This window comes from Doryrhamphus excisus, linkage group LG18 (genome assembly GCF_037039965.1).
Source record: "Doryrhamphus excisus strain RoL-2023G ecotype Guam linkage group LG18, RoL_Dexc_Guam_v1.1, whole genome shotgun sequence".
Lineage (NCBI taxonomy): Eukaryota > Metazoa > Chordata > Actinopteri > Syngnathiformes > Syngnathidae > Doryrhamphus > Doryrhamphus excisus.
In genome coordinates, this window is record NC_136374.1 from 15,933,939 (window position 1) to 15,950,540 (window position 16,602).

The 16,602-nt window shown below is 39.3% G+C and overlaps 2 protein-coding genes across 12 annotated transcripts; one reads left to right on the forward strand and one right to left on the reverse strand.

The window, feature by feature from the left end:
* Window positions 1-2,481: 2,481 nt before the first annotated feature.
* LOC131106618 (ammonium transporter Rh type B-A) lies at window positions 2,482-3,876 on the reverse strand. Its single transcript, XM_058055842.2, has one exon. The coding sequence runs from the start codon at window positions 3,874-3,876 to the stop codon at window positions 2,482-2,484; it is 1,395 nt and encodes a 464-aa protein (XP_057911825.2).
* Window positions 3,877-6,914: 3,038 nt separating this feature from the next.
* Window positions 6,915-16,516, forward strand: arfgap1 (ADP-ribosylation factor GTPase activating protein 1). Of its 11 annotated transcripts, none has more exons than XM_058054485.2 (14): window positions 6,915-7,108; window positions 7,560-7,628; window positions 8,200-8,309; window positions 9,163-9,334; window positions 10,243-10,343; window positions 10,428-10,514; window positions 10,587-10,701; window positions 10,774-10,830; window positions 10,909-10,941; window positions 11,118-11,147; window positions 11,674-11,730; window positions 12,244-12,303; window positions 12,708-12,763; window positions 12,848-16,516. In XM_058054485.2, the coding sequence occupies exons 2-14, from the start codon at window positions 7,569-7,571 to the stop codon at window positions 13,185-13,187; spliced, it is 1,278 nt and encodes a 425-aa protein (XP_057910468.2). In that variant the 5' UTR covers window positions 6,915-7,108; window positions 7,560-7,568; the 3' UTR covers window positions 13,188-16,516. The 11 variants fall into 11 exon arrangements, with proteins under 11 accessions (XP_057910468.2, XP_057910470.2, XP_057910469.2 ...); XM_058054487.2 differs by having other exon boundaries at window positions 12,714-12,763; XM_058054486.2 differs by having other exon boundaries at window positions 6,915-7,073.
* Window positions 16,517-16,602: the final 86 nt, after the last annotated feature.

Genomic DNA, 16,602 nt, shown 5'->3' on the forward strand with positions numbered 1-16,602 from the left:
CGTGACATACTTAAATATCTTCTTTCTCAATGTTCTTTTTTTAAAATATATTTTTATATATATAATAAATGCTGTGGCAGTTTGTGGTGGTGATGGGTTTGACATAAACGTCCAATTTGCATAATTGGGCATGGCACATTTGCAAAACGGAGTAAAGAAAACATGAAAAGTAAAACAACTTTTTTTTGTCGCTTCTTTTTGTCGTTTTTTGTGGGTTTTTTTTTTCAGTTTGAGGTCACCAACAGTTGGCCGGAAATTCTCCTTCATAGTTCCAATAATCCCACTAAGTCTTCCAGGTCCTGAAGCAGCAAAACAGCCACAAGCCATCACACTACCTCCACCATATTTTACTGTTGGTATGTTTTTTTTTCTGAAATACGACATAAGATGTAATGGGACACACGTCTTCCAAAATGTTCAACTTGGGTCTCAAGTTCTTCACGTCTTCATGTTATTGTGGGCCTGCTAGCTGGCCTTGTGAGGCATATCTGAAATCTGATTGGCTAAACAAAACAGACCCATTGTTAATAGTCTTTCAACTGCTCATACCACCAAAATACATATTCATATTGTTATTTCTGCCATGAAAATAACATTGAAAGGCCCATTTCCTGTTAGATGTGTGCTGGAATGTTGAAATATTTACATTATTTTTACAAGATGGCGTCCGTTCTGAACACTTGTTTATTTATCTATGTCAGCAGCATGACAACAATATTGTATTAATAGAATTTTCAGTTTGTTATTGTTCTTTCAAAATACCCATTAATGTGACAGCGCATAGAAACTAAAATCTGATTGGACCGGACAAAAAAAAAAAATAAAAATCCAATACACACGTACAAGCACTGGAAGCAATACATATATATGAGAATATATGAATACAATTTCATGGAACGAACAAAACTCAAATTAAAATGATAAATGTAGGTCAGTGCTTTCTGATAGTGTTTAGGCCAGCAGAGAGGATTTTGCAGGCACTTATGGCACACCACTGATTATTATTATGTCATAAAATAACATTACACAAGATACTGCATTCATTTTTCGACTGCTTTCTCTGTTAAGGGTGAAATCATAACAGCCCCATACATCCTTAATGATTAGATAAAGCACTATTACGATAGTGACAATGTGAAGGGGGGGGGGACTTTTGTAACCTTTGTAACTCAGGGAAAATTTTTACGTTTATGTGTTAGAGGTCATTAATTCAATACACTTTATTAAAAGAAAGTTCAACAATTAACTTTAATCAGAATAATGAAGGAGTTTATATGTGTTTTGTGCTGTAAATGATGAAAAATAATTACATATTATATGCAATACTTCATCTCGGCCTCCACAACTCCGTGTCACTACATTCATTATCTTTGACCTACATCAAAAAAGTTATTTTAAGAAGAAAAGTTGGGCCTCTTTTTGCTGAGATAACCTAAATAACTACTTGGGACCTTTCAGAAGTAGCGGCTTTTGGTCAGCCTGCAAAATAATATACATTTTTACTTGTGTGTGTGTGTAGATTATAATTATGCATACAGTATATTTAATTGTATAAGGTTATATGTCTTAGTTGCATAACTAAACTTTCAATAGAAGACCATTCATTCATTCATTTTCTACCGCTTATCCTTAAGAGGGTTGCAGGGGTGCTGGAGCCTATCCCAGCCGTCTTCTACACCCTGGACCGGTGGCCAGCCAATCACAGGGCACATATAGACAAACAACCATTCACACTCACATTCATACCTATGGACAATTTGGAGTCGCTAATTAACCTAGCATGTTTTTGGAATGTGGGAGGAAACCTAAACTAAATAAAACTAAACTAAATCAAAACTTTGGGCGAGAGGCGGGGTACACCCTGGACTGGTGGCCAGCCAATCACAGGGCACATATAGACAAACAACCATTCACACTCACATTCATACCTATGGACAATTTGGAGTCGCTAATTAACCTAGCATGTTTTTGGAATGTGGGAGGAAACCTAAACTAAATAAAACTAAACTAAATCAAAACTTTGGGCGAGAGGCGGGGTACACCCTGGACTGGTGGCCAGCCAATCACAGGGCACATATAGACAAACAACCATTCACACTCACATTCATACCTATGGACAATTTGGAGTCGCTAATTAACCTAGCATGTTTTTGGAATGTGGGAGGAAACCTAAACTAAATAAAACTAAACTAAATCAAAACTTTGTATAATGACAATAAAAGACATTCCATTCCATGTTTCAGCCTTTTATTGTTTTTATAAAAGAAATAATGGTTGCAGTAATTCACTTTTGGACAAGAATTCACAAAAAGGCTCATTTGATATCAAAGTGAACAAAAATTTACATCAAAATGAAAAGACATTTTTACATGTTGGTGAGTTTACAGCACATAACCCGCATTTACAGTCTATAAATAGAATCAGGAATCATGCTTTCCACTTTAAAGATCTCATTCATACGTTATTGTCTTCACAGGTTATTTATTGCTTGAGCATTTCAACCTGGCTAACATCTGAAGGCAAGTCAAAAAACGGTTCGTCGTCAAAACAGTCCTCATCAGCTGGAGAAGCCAAGAACGGCATCTTCAACACCAAACCCGTAATCAGCCCACCGACTGTGGACGCCGCAATTGTGGAAAAGATGGCGGCGACTTGGTACAGAGCCTGCTCTTCCGCCGTACGCCCCAATCCAGGCTTCAGTCCGGGAACCAGCTCCTGAAGCTCCAGGAGTTTTGGATCTCCCTCAGGCGGAGCACGGTGTGAGAAGATCTGGTACATGCTTGGACCGTAGGTTTCTTCAGTGGCTAGAAGTATAGCGCAGATCCCGGCTGTGGATGAAATGAGGCCCGTGAGTCCGTGTAAATTGTGGATTCCGCACTGGTCCTGGATCTTCATGTGGCGTGCTAAAAACGGGCTGAGGTACTTGTAGCCAAAAAAACAAGCGGTGCAGCCCATAATGCCTAAAGCGTAGGCGGCTGACGGAGAAATCATCATGTCCACCGATGCCCCGACTGTCACACCACCTGCCAAAGTCACATTCTGGATGTCCGCCATTGTGAGCTTGCCTCGTTTATTGAAAACGGCCGTAAGTGCGAATGCGGTCAAAGTAGATGAGCTTAAACCGATGAACGTGTGCAGGATTGCTCTGTGTTGATCGTCGCCTTTCAGGGTGAGAGCGGAGTTGAACGACGGCCAGAACACCCACAGGAACAAAGTTCCCATCAATGATAGAATATCGGAATGGTAACTGGTAATTTCTTTGGAGTGTCCTTTACTCAAAGCCGGGCGATACAACACAAACGTCACCCCTAAACCGAAGTAGCAAGCGAACAGGTGAATAAGAATACTACCACCTGCGTCGTTTATTCTGATGTACTTCAAAACCGCCCACTCTACCGCCGAAAACACAGGGATCTCCAACGCCGCCATTACCAGGAGCTGCACCGGACTGGTTTTCCCAAGCACGGCTCCGAAGGATATGAGCACCACCGCGCAGGCAAACTCCGCATACAACAAGTTGATGACACCAAGGTGGATTTTACCGTCATGGTAAAACTGGAAGAATCCTTGTATAACGATGGCCCACTGGATAGCGAAAGTAGCCGTAAGAAAATTGAAGACCATTCCGCTGAAGCCGTAGAATCGACAAAACGCCAGCAGACACCCGAAACCGATGAAGATCATAACTTGGACATCTGCAAAGTAAGGATAGTCACGATACAAAGCGTTGTCCATGGGGTTGGTTTCATTGTTCTGCAGCCTGGCGTCGGCACTGTCATCGTAAGTGACAAAAACGGCGTACAAAGTCAGGATGGCAACCTGCAGCACCAGCACCAGAGCTGGGAGACGCACTCGTAAACTTGTTGATGCGTTCATGGTGACAAGTTCTAGCGACGGCCTTGTGTCTTACTCCAACGGTTGCGCTAATACACTCTTTTATAGTCCTATTTTATCTGATAAGATGGCTAATAACGATGGTTAAAGAGCACTGGTCCATACAGGTGACAGGTTATTGAACGCTGCATCAACCCAGAGGACTGCACTTTAATCCCTCATGCACCAAGACACTTCTATTCGACATTTCTCAGTCTGATGACATAAAAGTCATTAAATTACCGCTAAGATCTGTGATACAAATAGTGAAACAGTGAAATTCATTTGTGGAATTCAGCTTTTAAATAAGCCGATAAATATGTTCCGAAGGCAGCTGGGATAGGCTCCAGCACCCCCCGCGACCCTCGTGAGGAAAAGCGGTAGAAAATGAATGAATGAATGAATGTCAACACAGTGATTATTTTTTATTATTTTTGTTTTATTTGATGATGAACAATTGGAAACAACAAGCAATTTGTTGATTAAGCAGTATTAAATCATGTTTTGCTTTATCACATCTCTAAATATGTTCTCCCCGTGCATGCGTGTGTTTTCTCCGGGTACTCCGATTTCCTCCCACATTCCAAAAACATGCAACCATGCCAAAACAACCATAGTCGTATATCTTTAACTGAAAATTTTGTATCTTTAACTGAAAATTTTGGATCTAACTAAATAGATCCAGGTTGCACGGCGATCGAGTGGTTAGCGCATAGACCTCACAGCTAGGAGACCAGGGTTCAATTCCACCCTCAGCCCTCATTCCAAAAACATGCTCGGTTAATTGGCGACTCAAAAAATTGTCCATAGGTATGAATGTGAGTGTGAATGGTTGTTTGTCTATATGTGCCCTGTGATTGGCTGGCCACCAGTCCAGGGTGTACCCCGCCTCTCGCCCGAAGGCAGCTGGGATAGGCTCCAGCACCCCCCGCGACCCTCGCGAGGAAAAGCGGTAGAAAATGAATGAATGAATGAATGTCAACACAGTGATTATTTTTTATTATTTTTGTTTTATTTGATGATGAACAATTGGAAACAACAAGCAATTTGTTGATTAAGCAGTATTAAATCATGTTTTGCTTTATCACATCTCTAAATATGTTCTCCCCGTGCATGCGTGTGTTTTCTCCGGGTACTCCGATTTCCTCCCACATTCCAAAAACATGCAACCACGCCAAAACAACCATAGTCGTATATCTTTAACTGAAAATTTTGTATCTTTAACTGAAAATTTTGGATCTAACTAAATAGATCCAGGTTGCACGGCGATCGAGTGGTTAGCGCATAGACCTCACAGCTAGGAGACCAGGGTTCAATTCCACCCTCAGCCCTCATTCCAAAAACATGCTCGGTTAATTGGCGACTCAAAAAATTGTCCATAGGTATGAATGTGAGTGTGAATGGTTGTTTGTCTATATGTGCCCTGTGATTGGCTGGCCACCAGTCCAGGGTGTACCCCGCCTCTCGCCCGAAGACAGCTGGGATAGGCTCCAGCACCCCCCGCGACCCTCGTGAGGAAAAGCGGTAGAAAATGAATGAATGTCAACACAGTGATTATTTTTTATTATTTTTGTTTTATTTGATGATGAACAATTGGAAACAATAAGCAATTAGTTGATTAAGCAGTTTTAAATCATGTTTTGCTTTATCACATCTCTAAATATGTTCTCCCCGTGCATGCGTGGGTTTTCTCCAGGTACTCCGGTTTCCTCCCACATTCCAAAAACATGCTAGGTTAATTGGCGACTCAAAAAATTGTCCATTGGTATGAATGTGAGTGTGAATGGTTGTTTGTCTATATGTGCCCTGTGATTGGCTGGCCACCAGTCCAGGGTGTACCCCGCCTCTCGCCCGAAGACAGCTGGGATAGGCTCCAGCACCCCCGGAAAAAGCAGTAGAAAATGAATCAATGAATGAACATCTCTAAATATTATAAGCGATCCCCTTCTATTCACAAACACTAGTGTGTTTCTTGTACACTATCCAGGGTGCCAATAATTATAATTTGTGTTAATAACAACAGAATTAGATTTTCTGAAATGCAGAACATATGACAAAATTGACATTTGACCACAGTATTCAGAACGCCGCTTTGACCAAGCTATCTGAGAAGATAAAGCAGGTCATCGAAGTTAGCGAGTTACAGGGAAATTTCCGGAGACTTGTAATCAGTTTGACAACATGAAAAGATGGTCGCATTAGTCCATAGGTTACTTGTCAGAAAGAGATCATTCGGAGTAAGTTAAAAAGTGCTGGGGCTTATGAAATATATTTCATAATTCTCAGCTACTAATTCTTGTTACTAAATATTGTATGTTTATAAACATACCTATCATGCTAATTCTTGGCTACTAATTCTTGTTACTAAATATTGTATGTTTATAAACATACCTAACATGCTAATTCTTGGCTACTAATTCTTGTTGCTAAATATTGTATATTTAGTAAGAAGAATTAGTAGCCAAGAATTAGCCACAGCTGACAAAACTACATATTTCTTAATATTTGGCATAATCTATGGTATTATTTTAGCATTAGTTGATTGTTGATAACTCAAGGTCACGGTGTATTTTGTCTTTTATTTACCTTGTATTTGAGATGTTGACCGTACCTGCCCACTCTTCTGTTTTCCCTTTGAAATTCCCATAATTTACTCGTCTTTCCCGTCGTCCTCCCATGTATATAGTTTCCTGTAAATTGCCCATATTTTAACATCCATTAAAAAATAAATCTTGTCAGGTACTAAACGTCACGGTTCAAAACAATCAACAAAATGTTGGAAGGTGGTGGTGAATGTAAACAAATATGGCGCCTATTGGTATCACTGCTGCATTCACTGTTACAGTGAAACTAGAAATGTGTTCACATAAATGTGTTCACACTGCTTCAATGGTAAATTATTACATACATTATTCATTTTAATAAATTATTTTTTAGAGTTAAAAGCATTCATTGATTCAAAACATTAATCTTAAGAAAAAAAAGAGACGCCAAAAAGAAAAAATGTATTTTTTCCCATCATGCATTGCACTGCCCACGTATGCAAACAGGAACATGGCTGCCGGTGTTTGACACAGCAGCATCTCCATTTATTCTTCATTTCTGTCGGCCTGACAGCCCTCTTAAGAGTCTTCTTAAGTTTAATTGTGCTTTTCTAACTCGTCAAGAACATCTGTGGATATCAGCACGCTTTCTGAAAGGTGCTTTTTTTTTGTTGCTTTCGCCACGCAAACAGGTACGGGTTGCTGAGCTAGCACGGCGGCTAATTTAGCGTTAGCGGTGATATTCATCCAGTTAAATCACATATTGGCTGTACATTCATTTAACAACACTTCGAGGCATCTTTAAGACTAACGTTTAGTAGCAAGGAACTAACATGACGGGTGTTTATGTTTAAAGGCAATGTCTCGGTTTAATAAGACAAATAAACGGCGTATTCGCGTTTTAAAAATGAGCATTCGTGATTTACTAGTGTAAGATTTACCTGTGTGAATATACAGGTCAAATATACAGGATTGAAACGTGTCGTTTTCAAATGATTGCCGGCATTTTGAAACAAACTTTATCGTGATAAAGATGCTAAGAAAATGACCACACTGCTAGCACATATAATTCCAGACTCATTCATCCATTCATTGTTTTAATTTTCTTTATTGTAATATTGTTCTGTACTACATTTTCTTCAGTGAATCAACATGGCAAGTCCGAGGACCAGAAGAGTTTTGAAGGAAGTAAGAACCCAAGATGAAAACAACGTAAGTCAACCCCATATAGTTTGAGCTGATCCTGCCATTAAGAACAAACAAAACTGCAAGAGAACACTAACTATAATTAATTGCAATTAATTGCGGCACCAACAGCTTGGGGGGGTTACGTTTAGAACCCTATGTACTGATAAATACCAACAAATTACTCTAGATAGTAAAACTTATCAGTTCAATAAGCCGTCTACGTGTAAATACTACCACATGTGTCGTAGTAGTCTATAGCAATTGGTTGCCAGTTGTGCTGGGGTTGCACTAACAACAGTTATGTGTAAACTGTGGTGAGATATTGCAGCTATAAAATACTTCATTTTTGCCAAGGAGTCATAATTAGCGAGCAAGGCCTTGGATATATTTGAATCTGTCTGCGATTACACCATAACTGATACTATGTTGGATGACTGAATGTACTGGTGGGTGCAGGGATTGTGTCGGTGTCAGTGGTTTTGACTAGTTGACTAATTCAAGTTAAAATGAGTAAAGTGTTTGAAAATTCTCAAGTCTTTGTAACTTTTTCCACAAATACAAAGATGTCTTCATGAGCCTCTTGTCTTATTCACAGCTGTGCTTTGAGTGTGGGGCCTTCAACCCTCAGTGGGTAAGCGTGACCTACGGGATCTGGATCTGTCTGGAATGCTCTGGAAAACACAGAGGCCTGGGAGTTCATCTCAGGTAAAAAAAAAAAATTAAGTCACACCAAGAGTAATTAATTTTTTACCTGGAGGTTATATTTTTGCAAGCATTTAACTGTTGGTTTGTTTTCAAAATAACTTAAAAGTTCTGAATGGATTTGGATGAAAATTTCAGGAATTGTCGGAAATGGGATATGGAAGAACCGATTTTAAATTTTGGGGGTGATCCGGATCACCATCTGGATCCAGGATTTTTTTAAAGGTTCTATAACATTATGAGAGAGTACCATTTTCTGCATTTGTGCATATAACTCTACAAAAAATGGTCAGAATACTTGGGAAAAGGATAAATGATAAGTTCCAACAGGTTCTATGAAATATCAAAAATCATCATTTTGGTGTCAATTACAATATGGGGGGAGTTATGGCGCTTGGCAGAGGTCTGCTCGCTCAGGTTGCCTTTTTGTCTGCTTTTGGATTTTAAAAGGACACTAACAGTTCTAATAGCATGGTAAACAGATAATAAAATGTTTGTTTATATTACTGTTAGGTAATTGGATTAGATGAGAAGATTAGTTGATTAGACTTTGGTTTATTGGTCTTTTGTTCTGCCAAGATAGGTTACCTGCAATACAGTAAGCTAAAGTAGATGAAAGATTTAAGTGCTCAGTAGTCAGCCCAAGGTTCCACGCCCAATAAGTGTAGGGATGAAGCATACCAGGAGTACTTCAGTAAAAGAAAATTATTGGTGAAGCAGGACTTAATCATTCAAATCTAATAAACGTAGAATTGAGACGCCTTAGTGACTGATCACCAAAACCTCTTTACTTTTGGTTAAATAAATGACTAAATGACTAATACCAAGTGATGAATCTTCTCTGTTCTCTTTTCAGTTTTGTGCGTTCTGTCACCATGGATAAGTGGAAGGATATTGAGCTTGAGAAGATGAAAGCAGGAGGAAATGGCAAATTCCACCTGTTCCTCGAACTCCAAGATGACTACAATCCTAACTGGACCTTACAGGAGAAGTATAACAGTCGAGCTGCTGCGCTCTTTAGGGACAAGGTGAGAGCTGTGAAGGCCAGGTATGACCTGGTCAAGGATCTTTGTTTCTCACAACAGTTCAATTAAATTTATGTAGATGGCGCCAAATCTCAACAACAGTCAATCAACAACCACGGCAAAACAACCATAGTTGTAAAATTTTGGATCTAACTAAATAGATCCAGGCTGCACGGCGGTCGAGTGGTTAGCGCGTAGACCTCACAGCTAGGAGACCAGAGTTCAATTCCACCCTCGGCCATCTCTGTGTGGAGTTAGCATGTTCTCCCCGTGCATGTGTGGGTTTTCTTCCCCATTCCAAAAACATGCTAGGTTAATTAGCGACTCCAAATTGTCCATAGGTATGAATGTGAGTGTGAATGGTTGTTTGTCTATATGTGCCCTGTGATTGGCTGGCCACCAGTCCAGGGTGTACCCCGCCTCTCGCCTGAAGACAGCTGGGATAGGCTCCAGCACCCCCGCGACCCTCGTGAGGATAAGCGGTAGAAAATGAACTAATGAATGTTAAACATTTATCAATTAAAGGACACAGTTTTACAATGGGGGAGCTGCACAGTGGGCGTGTGGTTAGCGCGCAGACCTCACAGCTAAGAGACCCGGGTTCAATTCCACCCTCGGCCATCTCTGTGGAGTTTGCACGTTCTCCCCGTGCACGCGTGGGTTTTCTCCGGGTACTCCGGTTTCCTCCCACATTCCAAAAACATGCTAGGTTAATTAGCGACTCCAAATTGTCCAGGGTGTACCCTGCCTCTCGCCCGAAGGCAGCTGGGGTAGGCTCCAGCCCCTCCCGCAACTCTCATGAGCATAAGCGGTAGAAAATGAATGAATGAATGAATAAATAGATCCACATTTTGAAAACATGGGTTGTCTAACCTTTCTTTTTGTGTAATCCCCTCAACTGCATATGACAGGTTGCAACTTTAGCAGAAGGAAAGGAGTGGTCAATAGAGACATCTTCTGCCAAAAATTGGACATCACCTCAACCCAAGACCAGCCTTTCATCCTCCCATCGGTAAGAGTGAAGAGAAGTCGATATATGAACCACAAAATGTGCTCTCCAACAACTAACTGAATAGCCATTACAATTGTGGCATAGATCTGGAGGACCTGGTACGACCTCTGCTGCATCCGGCGATAAAGCCTTTGAAGACTGGCTGAGTGATGACGTCAACTCTTATCAGAGGTAATAACTCGATCAAAGATTGTTGTTGTATGCTCCATTACATGACATGGCTGACTTTTTAACTTTCTCCAGTGGAGGGGGTTACAGTGGGAATCAAGAGAACCGATACGTTGGCTTTGGGAACACTGTAACCCCGGAGAAGAAGGAGGAGGACTTTTTAAATAATGCTATGTCCTCCATTTATTCAGTAAGTCACAATGTCTACACAGTCACTTACATTTTATTTCACTCTTGAAATCATGCTTTTTTTGTCTTGCAGGGTTGGAGCAGCTTCACTGTTGGAGCTACCAAGTTTGCTTCAATTGCAAAAGATAATGTAAGAACCCAAAATGCTCCCACGACATTTGCCATTATGTTTGCTTTAGCCATTACATTTTCTCATTTTTGCACGCAGACAACTAAACTGGCAAATCAAGCCACCTTGAAGGTAAGACCTGGTATGGTTACTGGTAATGTGCACACATTCAGAATCTTTCTAGTGACAAGACATCTGCTTTTACCTCAGCTACAAAGCTCGTTGTTTGCCTCTTAACTTACAGTATCATGTCATGATGCACTAATGACTGGTACTTCTTTAATATCTCTTGCCTTCTCTGGATGTAGTTAAGGGGCTATAAGGCGCCCCCAGAACCGGTAAAGAGACAAATGACTGCATGACACTTTTTCCTGCATCATGTTTGTATTATATACTATCATTTTTATTTTCTTGAAAAAAAAATGACTGCATGACAGTTTTTACCTGCATCTTGTGTGTACATGTTATATTTTTCTGTTTGTATGTTTCTATATTTTTTGCTAATCAGAAGCTCTATATTGTTAGTTATGTACAATGGGTTATACATGACTTATTGAAATTAAAGCATTTATTAATCTTCTCCCAAAATATAGAAATTACTTCAGGAATTGTTCAATGTAATCCATTTATGCATGTCACATATGAGTTAACTGTTCTGTGTAATGGCAAACACACAAGAAAATGATTTTAATTCTATCATTTAGTTACATTTATCAAGTGAACCCTAAACCCATCATCATATACCGAATTGGCACCTCTGCGTTTTGGAGCCATTACACCCAATAGTTCCTGTTCAGTGTTAGCAGTCAATTTACGCTGGACTGTTTTACTGAAGTGAATTCTTTCCTCTTGACTTCCAACTAGGCCACAGAGTTAGGACAGACAATAAATGAGAATGTTATCAAACCTACCCAAGAAAAGGTAACATTGATGTTTGAAGTTGTTCCAACGGGCGGTGGGTTGCAGTGCTTAAAAAGAAAACAGCTTCAGATGTGAATGTGCTATTTTCTACGCCTGCTCGCTTTGTTGGCTTTGTGTTATCATACATTAAAAGACAAAAGCAGCTCATTTAAAAAGGTAAAGCCTTCAAATAGATTGTTTTAGTAAGAGTGAAATATTTATGTTGTTTTCTATTATTGTTGTATTCTATTATTATTTCTATTATTTGACCTGAAGACTGCAAGAGCTTGACATAAATCATGCTTTTATCTTTTAATGTACAGTGGCCATAGGTAAAAGCACTGTAGCATGCATTTTTCCCCCTCTTTTCCTGTGACTGAATGACTGGCGCTGCAAACTAACTAACTTTGAGGCAAAAAGGCTAATTACAAAATGTGTACTCACCAAAAAAACTGCTGTTACACATTAAAGTGTACTGCAAAAAAATGTTGTATTTAATTGATTACTTAAATCAATACAATTTGGCTCATTCAGGTGAAAGATGGCAAATTGCTAGATGAAATGACAGTCGGCATCACTGGGTTGGCAAACAAGGTAGGATGGACGGATGGTAGAGCTCTACCACAAGGCTGACAGAACCAGTCTTTGTGAGCAGGAAACACCGCTTTAGCACTTTTGAGTTCATCGCCTGCATTTGTTTAATCAAATGCTTTGGTTGAAAAAAAAATAAAATGTAGGTACTCCCACAGTTGTTTCCGCTCTCAGAAAAGACTGTTTTTGTTGGAAATGTGTATGTTTCAATGTTATTAATTTAATTGTTGTTTTTCTCGCTGCCATTTTTATTCCCGTGGTGAGTATTTATGTCCAAAATACTTTTTTTCTGTCTCAAAAGACTGCATTGTCAGCAACATAATATCAAATGTTGGCTTATTAACAAATGAAATTACAAATACATGAGTAGAAGAGTTGGCTGTGTATAAATATTGTTTTCTTACCAGGTTCAGGGTGCTGGTGCCAAACTGACTAATATTTTTTCGGGAAAATCAGAAGATGGGTAATTGTAGATTTTTATTCAATTTTTGTATTAAAACCCTGTATACAAAATGTACTTTACCGAGAATTCTACATTTGTGTTCAGGGCTTCTGGAGATAGCTACCAGAACATGGATGCTGGTGAGGGATACCAGGGCAGTTCCAGCCGGCCCATGTCAAAGGACTTCTGGGAAACATTCGGTAGCAGCAATTCCTTAAAGGCCAAGAAATCGCCAAGCAGTGACAGCTGGACCATTGCGGATAATTCTGCAAAGAAGAGCTCTGACAGTTGGGACAATTGGGGCTCGGATGTCGCTTCCAACAACAAACACAGCACAGAGGAGAGCTGGGAGGCCTGGGACAACAACTGGGAGAATGCAGATGGTAAGGCCAAGAAGAGCCCCACGAAACCTGCTGAGGAAACCTGGGGTAATGCAGACTGGTAGTCATCTCACATACCTCCTTTCTTCTTCCCCCCCCCCCTTTGGCCTCTCTTTCACTATTCATCCCACTGGCACTTTCAGGAAAGGAACTTAATTCACTTTCAATCCGTTCTCAGCAGACCCTCCAGGATTTTGCATGTTGCGGTCTTGCATTAACTGACACAAATTTAACCAAACCCCACAAATTTTGATCCAATCGCCACACATTTTCGCCAATCCAATATTCCTCTGAGCAGCAATCAAACGTGTACCAGCGACCTAGCCAATCAGGTGTGTCCATGCATACACACACATCCTCACATTGTTTACATTGACACAGATTTTGTCACGTGATTCTCGACCAAAGTGAGGATAAACAGTTTTTCGACCGCAAAACACACACGGTGTGGACGACAAAGCAAACAATGGACCGTAGAGGGTTAGATTTTGGTGGTGTTTGCTTTCGGAATGCAGTAATTCGGCTTTGGTTTCAAAGCTGTGTGGTGAGCGAAACGGCAATATTTGTTTTTTCCAAACTGTGCACACATTTGTGGAAAAATAAAGCATAGTTTTTGTTAGATTTGATGAAATTCAAGCGGCAAGTCACCACTAACTAAGGCTAGTAGCTTATATTTAGCATTTTTAGGTGGCAACAGTCACAAGAAAACCTATGGGATCCTGGAGGAACTGTCTAATCTTCTACACTGAGCATAGGCTCCAAAACATTAACATGGCCCAGTTTTACATTAATTGCATGATGAATTCCATTCTTTAAAAATAAAAAAATGCTATAGTGAATTGCAACTCAACTTTGTATACTATTGTAAATGATCTCCACCAGAGAAAATAGTTGTGTGTGTGTGTGTATTAAAACCCAAGCCCCCAAACTGGAGCTGAAAATGCCAATGTTGGTAATGTTAGTTTCATACTTGTTACATTGTAATACTATCTCATTCACGTCTAAAAGAAAGTTATGCATGAGATACTAAATTCATTTGAATATAAATCATTGTAAATACAGTATGAGAGACTGTCTTTGTGGTTACCGCATTGACTTATTCCACCTCAGCTGATTGAGTGTCAAAAACAATATAAATATATCTATAAACCTAATATATAATATAAATGAACATATTGGCTTCATGCTGTATGTCAAATACAAGCAGAGAATATTTTTGCAAATAGTCTGTTTAACAACTCTGATAGAACTTCCAACTGTTTAAAAATGGACGTTAATTCCACCACAAATATTTTCCTTTTCAGTGCTCTCTGCTGTACTGTGCAGACTTTATTCAGTTTGCGTTAAAAGGAAATATTGTAAGATTTAATCACAAAACACGTTTGTCTGGAAGCAAATGCAAAAACATGTCAAGTGGCCTTTGAATGACACATGTCAAAGCGACAAAAATGTCAACATACAGTAGATCAGATCAATGATACAGTAATGAAATTGGCAAAGCAAGATGTGAAGCTGAAATACTAGTTTTAATAGTTCACCATTTTTTTTCAACCATTTTATTTTGACACATTTGAGCTATATATTTGATGGAGAAAACTTTCTTCCATTCCCTGTTTCTACCTCTTAAGAAGACTTGAGTTTACTGCAAAATACATATCCTGTTTTATTGTCTGCATTATTACATATCATGTTGTCTTTGTTGAAGTTAAAGCAAAGATGGAACTTAAGCAGTATGTCTTTCACTGTCAATAATAGGATAAAAACAGACCTATCCGAGGACAGTTTTGCTGGTGAATCTGTCGTGTGCATCATGTATGCTCATGCATTTAAAAAGCCTTAAACTTCTCTTCTTTGCTCACTTGTATTACTGATGTCAACTTGGTGTGTGTGTGTGTGTGTGTGTGTGTGTGTTTTGCAGATGCTGTGAATTTTACATGTCTGTAAATGAACATCTCTGATTATCTCAGTTTATACTGTAATCACCTGGTTGCTTTACTATGAGGTATACAGTCGTCCCTCGCCACTTTGCGGTTCGAATTTAGCGGCTTTACTCGATCACGGTTTTTCAAAAATATATGAATCGATACATCATCCTGTTTCATGGTGGAATAAGGTGTATTGTTATTTTTAAAAATTGATATATTTAAACAAACTTTGAATATTTTTTGCCTAAATCAAACATTTAATATTAATAATATAATACATTTTATTTGTGTCGCGCTTTTCAGAGTACTCAAAGACGCTTTACAGTAGAAAAAAAAAAGAAATAAAAATAGAGTTGAGTAAAAACGATGCATTAAAATACAATATCCAAACATTCATTCAGAGCTAAAATAAGGCTAAAAGCGGGGGCGGAGCATAAGCATAACAATTACTAAAAAGACTAAAATACGTATATATAATGCATTGAGAAGATGCATTCAAAGACATGATGCCATGATGTATTCTACAGCAGTCATTAGGTGTCAGTGATGTTTCTGTAATGTATTGGTGAGGCACACCAGCATTAAGCTTATGAACAAGGACAGTAATAATAACATAATAATACTAACAATAACAATGTGGGCTACTGTTGCAGCCATAATCCACTCCATGCTAGAACTAAGCCTAACTTCCTGTCCTTCACACGACTGGAACATTTAAGTTTTTTTTATAGCTCAAATGTCGTATTTTCTTTGATTATCTATTTGTCTGATTGCCTACTATATCGAGCATTACAACTGTAAAGGTGACTATAGGGGTGTTATTTCATGTCTAGAGGGCTCTATGCATGTTAAGAATGGTGTTTTGAAGGGCGTAAACAAAGTATTCTATGCTCTAACTATAAAAATATCTGATTTGTAAATAAAGAGGACTTCTTTGTGAAAACGAATTAACCGCGTCCGGGTGTGGAACCAAGCACCGCGATCAACGAGGGATTACTGTATGTCTTTCATCTCAGCATGATATTTTAAACATGATCACAAATGAGTTTCAATGAATAACTCGGTGAGTTAGGTTACTTTTAACTCCCCGGATGCTTCACAGTATTTAATGTGTCAAATTCAGCCGAGCAAATTTTCAACTTCAAAAGTACGCCTCTCAGCAGCTGTAGCCGTCAAAACATTTTAGCCGCTAGTGCTCCGGTGCGTTCATGTTTGTCACCATGCCATGAGATGTTATTTTTGCTGTCGTGCATGTAATGTGAAAATGAAAAGCTGTTCAATTCTCAAAAGTCTCTTCAGTGGATTGAAGTTGCAGTTTTGTCCGCTTGCCCTTTCCAAGTTTCACCAGCAGCTATCCCCGTGAGGTGAGCCGGTGTTAACACCCTAGGCTGTGGATGTTTTCCCTGTATACATGGTTTGTGTGTTAAATAAAATTGTCTTGTAAATGCCGACGAGACTTGAACTGGTTTAACTCTCTGCAGAGCAAGGAGTCGGTGGTTTTAAGATTAAATTCCAAGATTGTGGTTTTAAGATGAATTCCAGTACACAACACAGT

Bases quoted from the DNA above. Each gene is read 5' to 3' on its own strand.
- LOC131106618 (XM_058055842.2), bottom strand. From the start codon at position 3,876: ATGAACGCATCAACAAGTTTACGAGTGCGTCTCCCAGCTCTGGTGCTG.
- arfgap1 (XM_058054485.2), top strand. From the start codon at position 7,569: ATGGCAAGTCCGAGGACCAGAAGAGTTTTGAAGGAAGTAAGAACCCAA. The intron at 10,702-10,773 runs GTAAGTCACAAT...TTTGTCTTGCAG, and splicing joins CTATGTCCTCCATTTATTCA to GGTTGGAGCAGCTTCACTGT. The intron at 12,304-12,707 runs GTAGGATGGACG...TTTTCTTACCAG, and splicing joins TCACTGGGTTGGCAAACAAG to GTTCAGGGTGCTGGTGCCAA.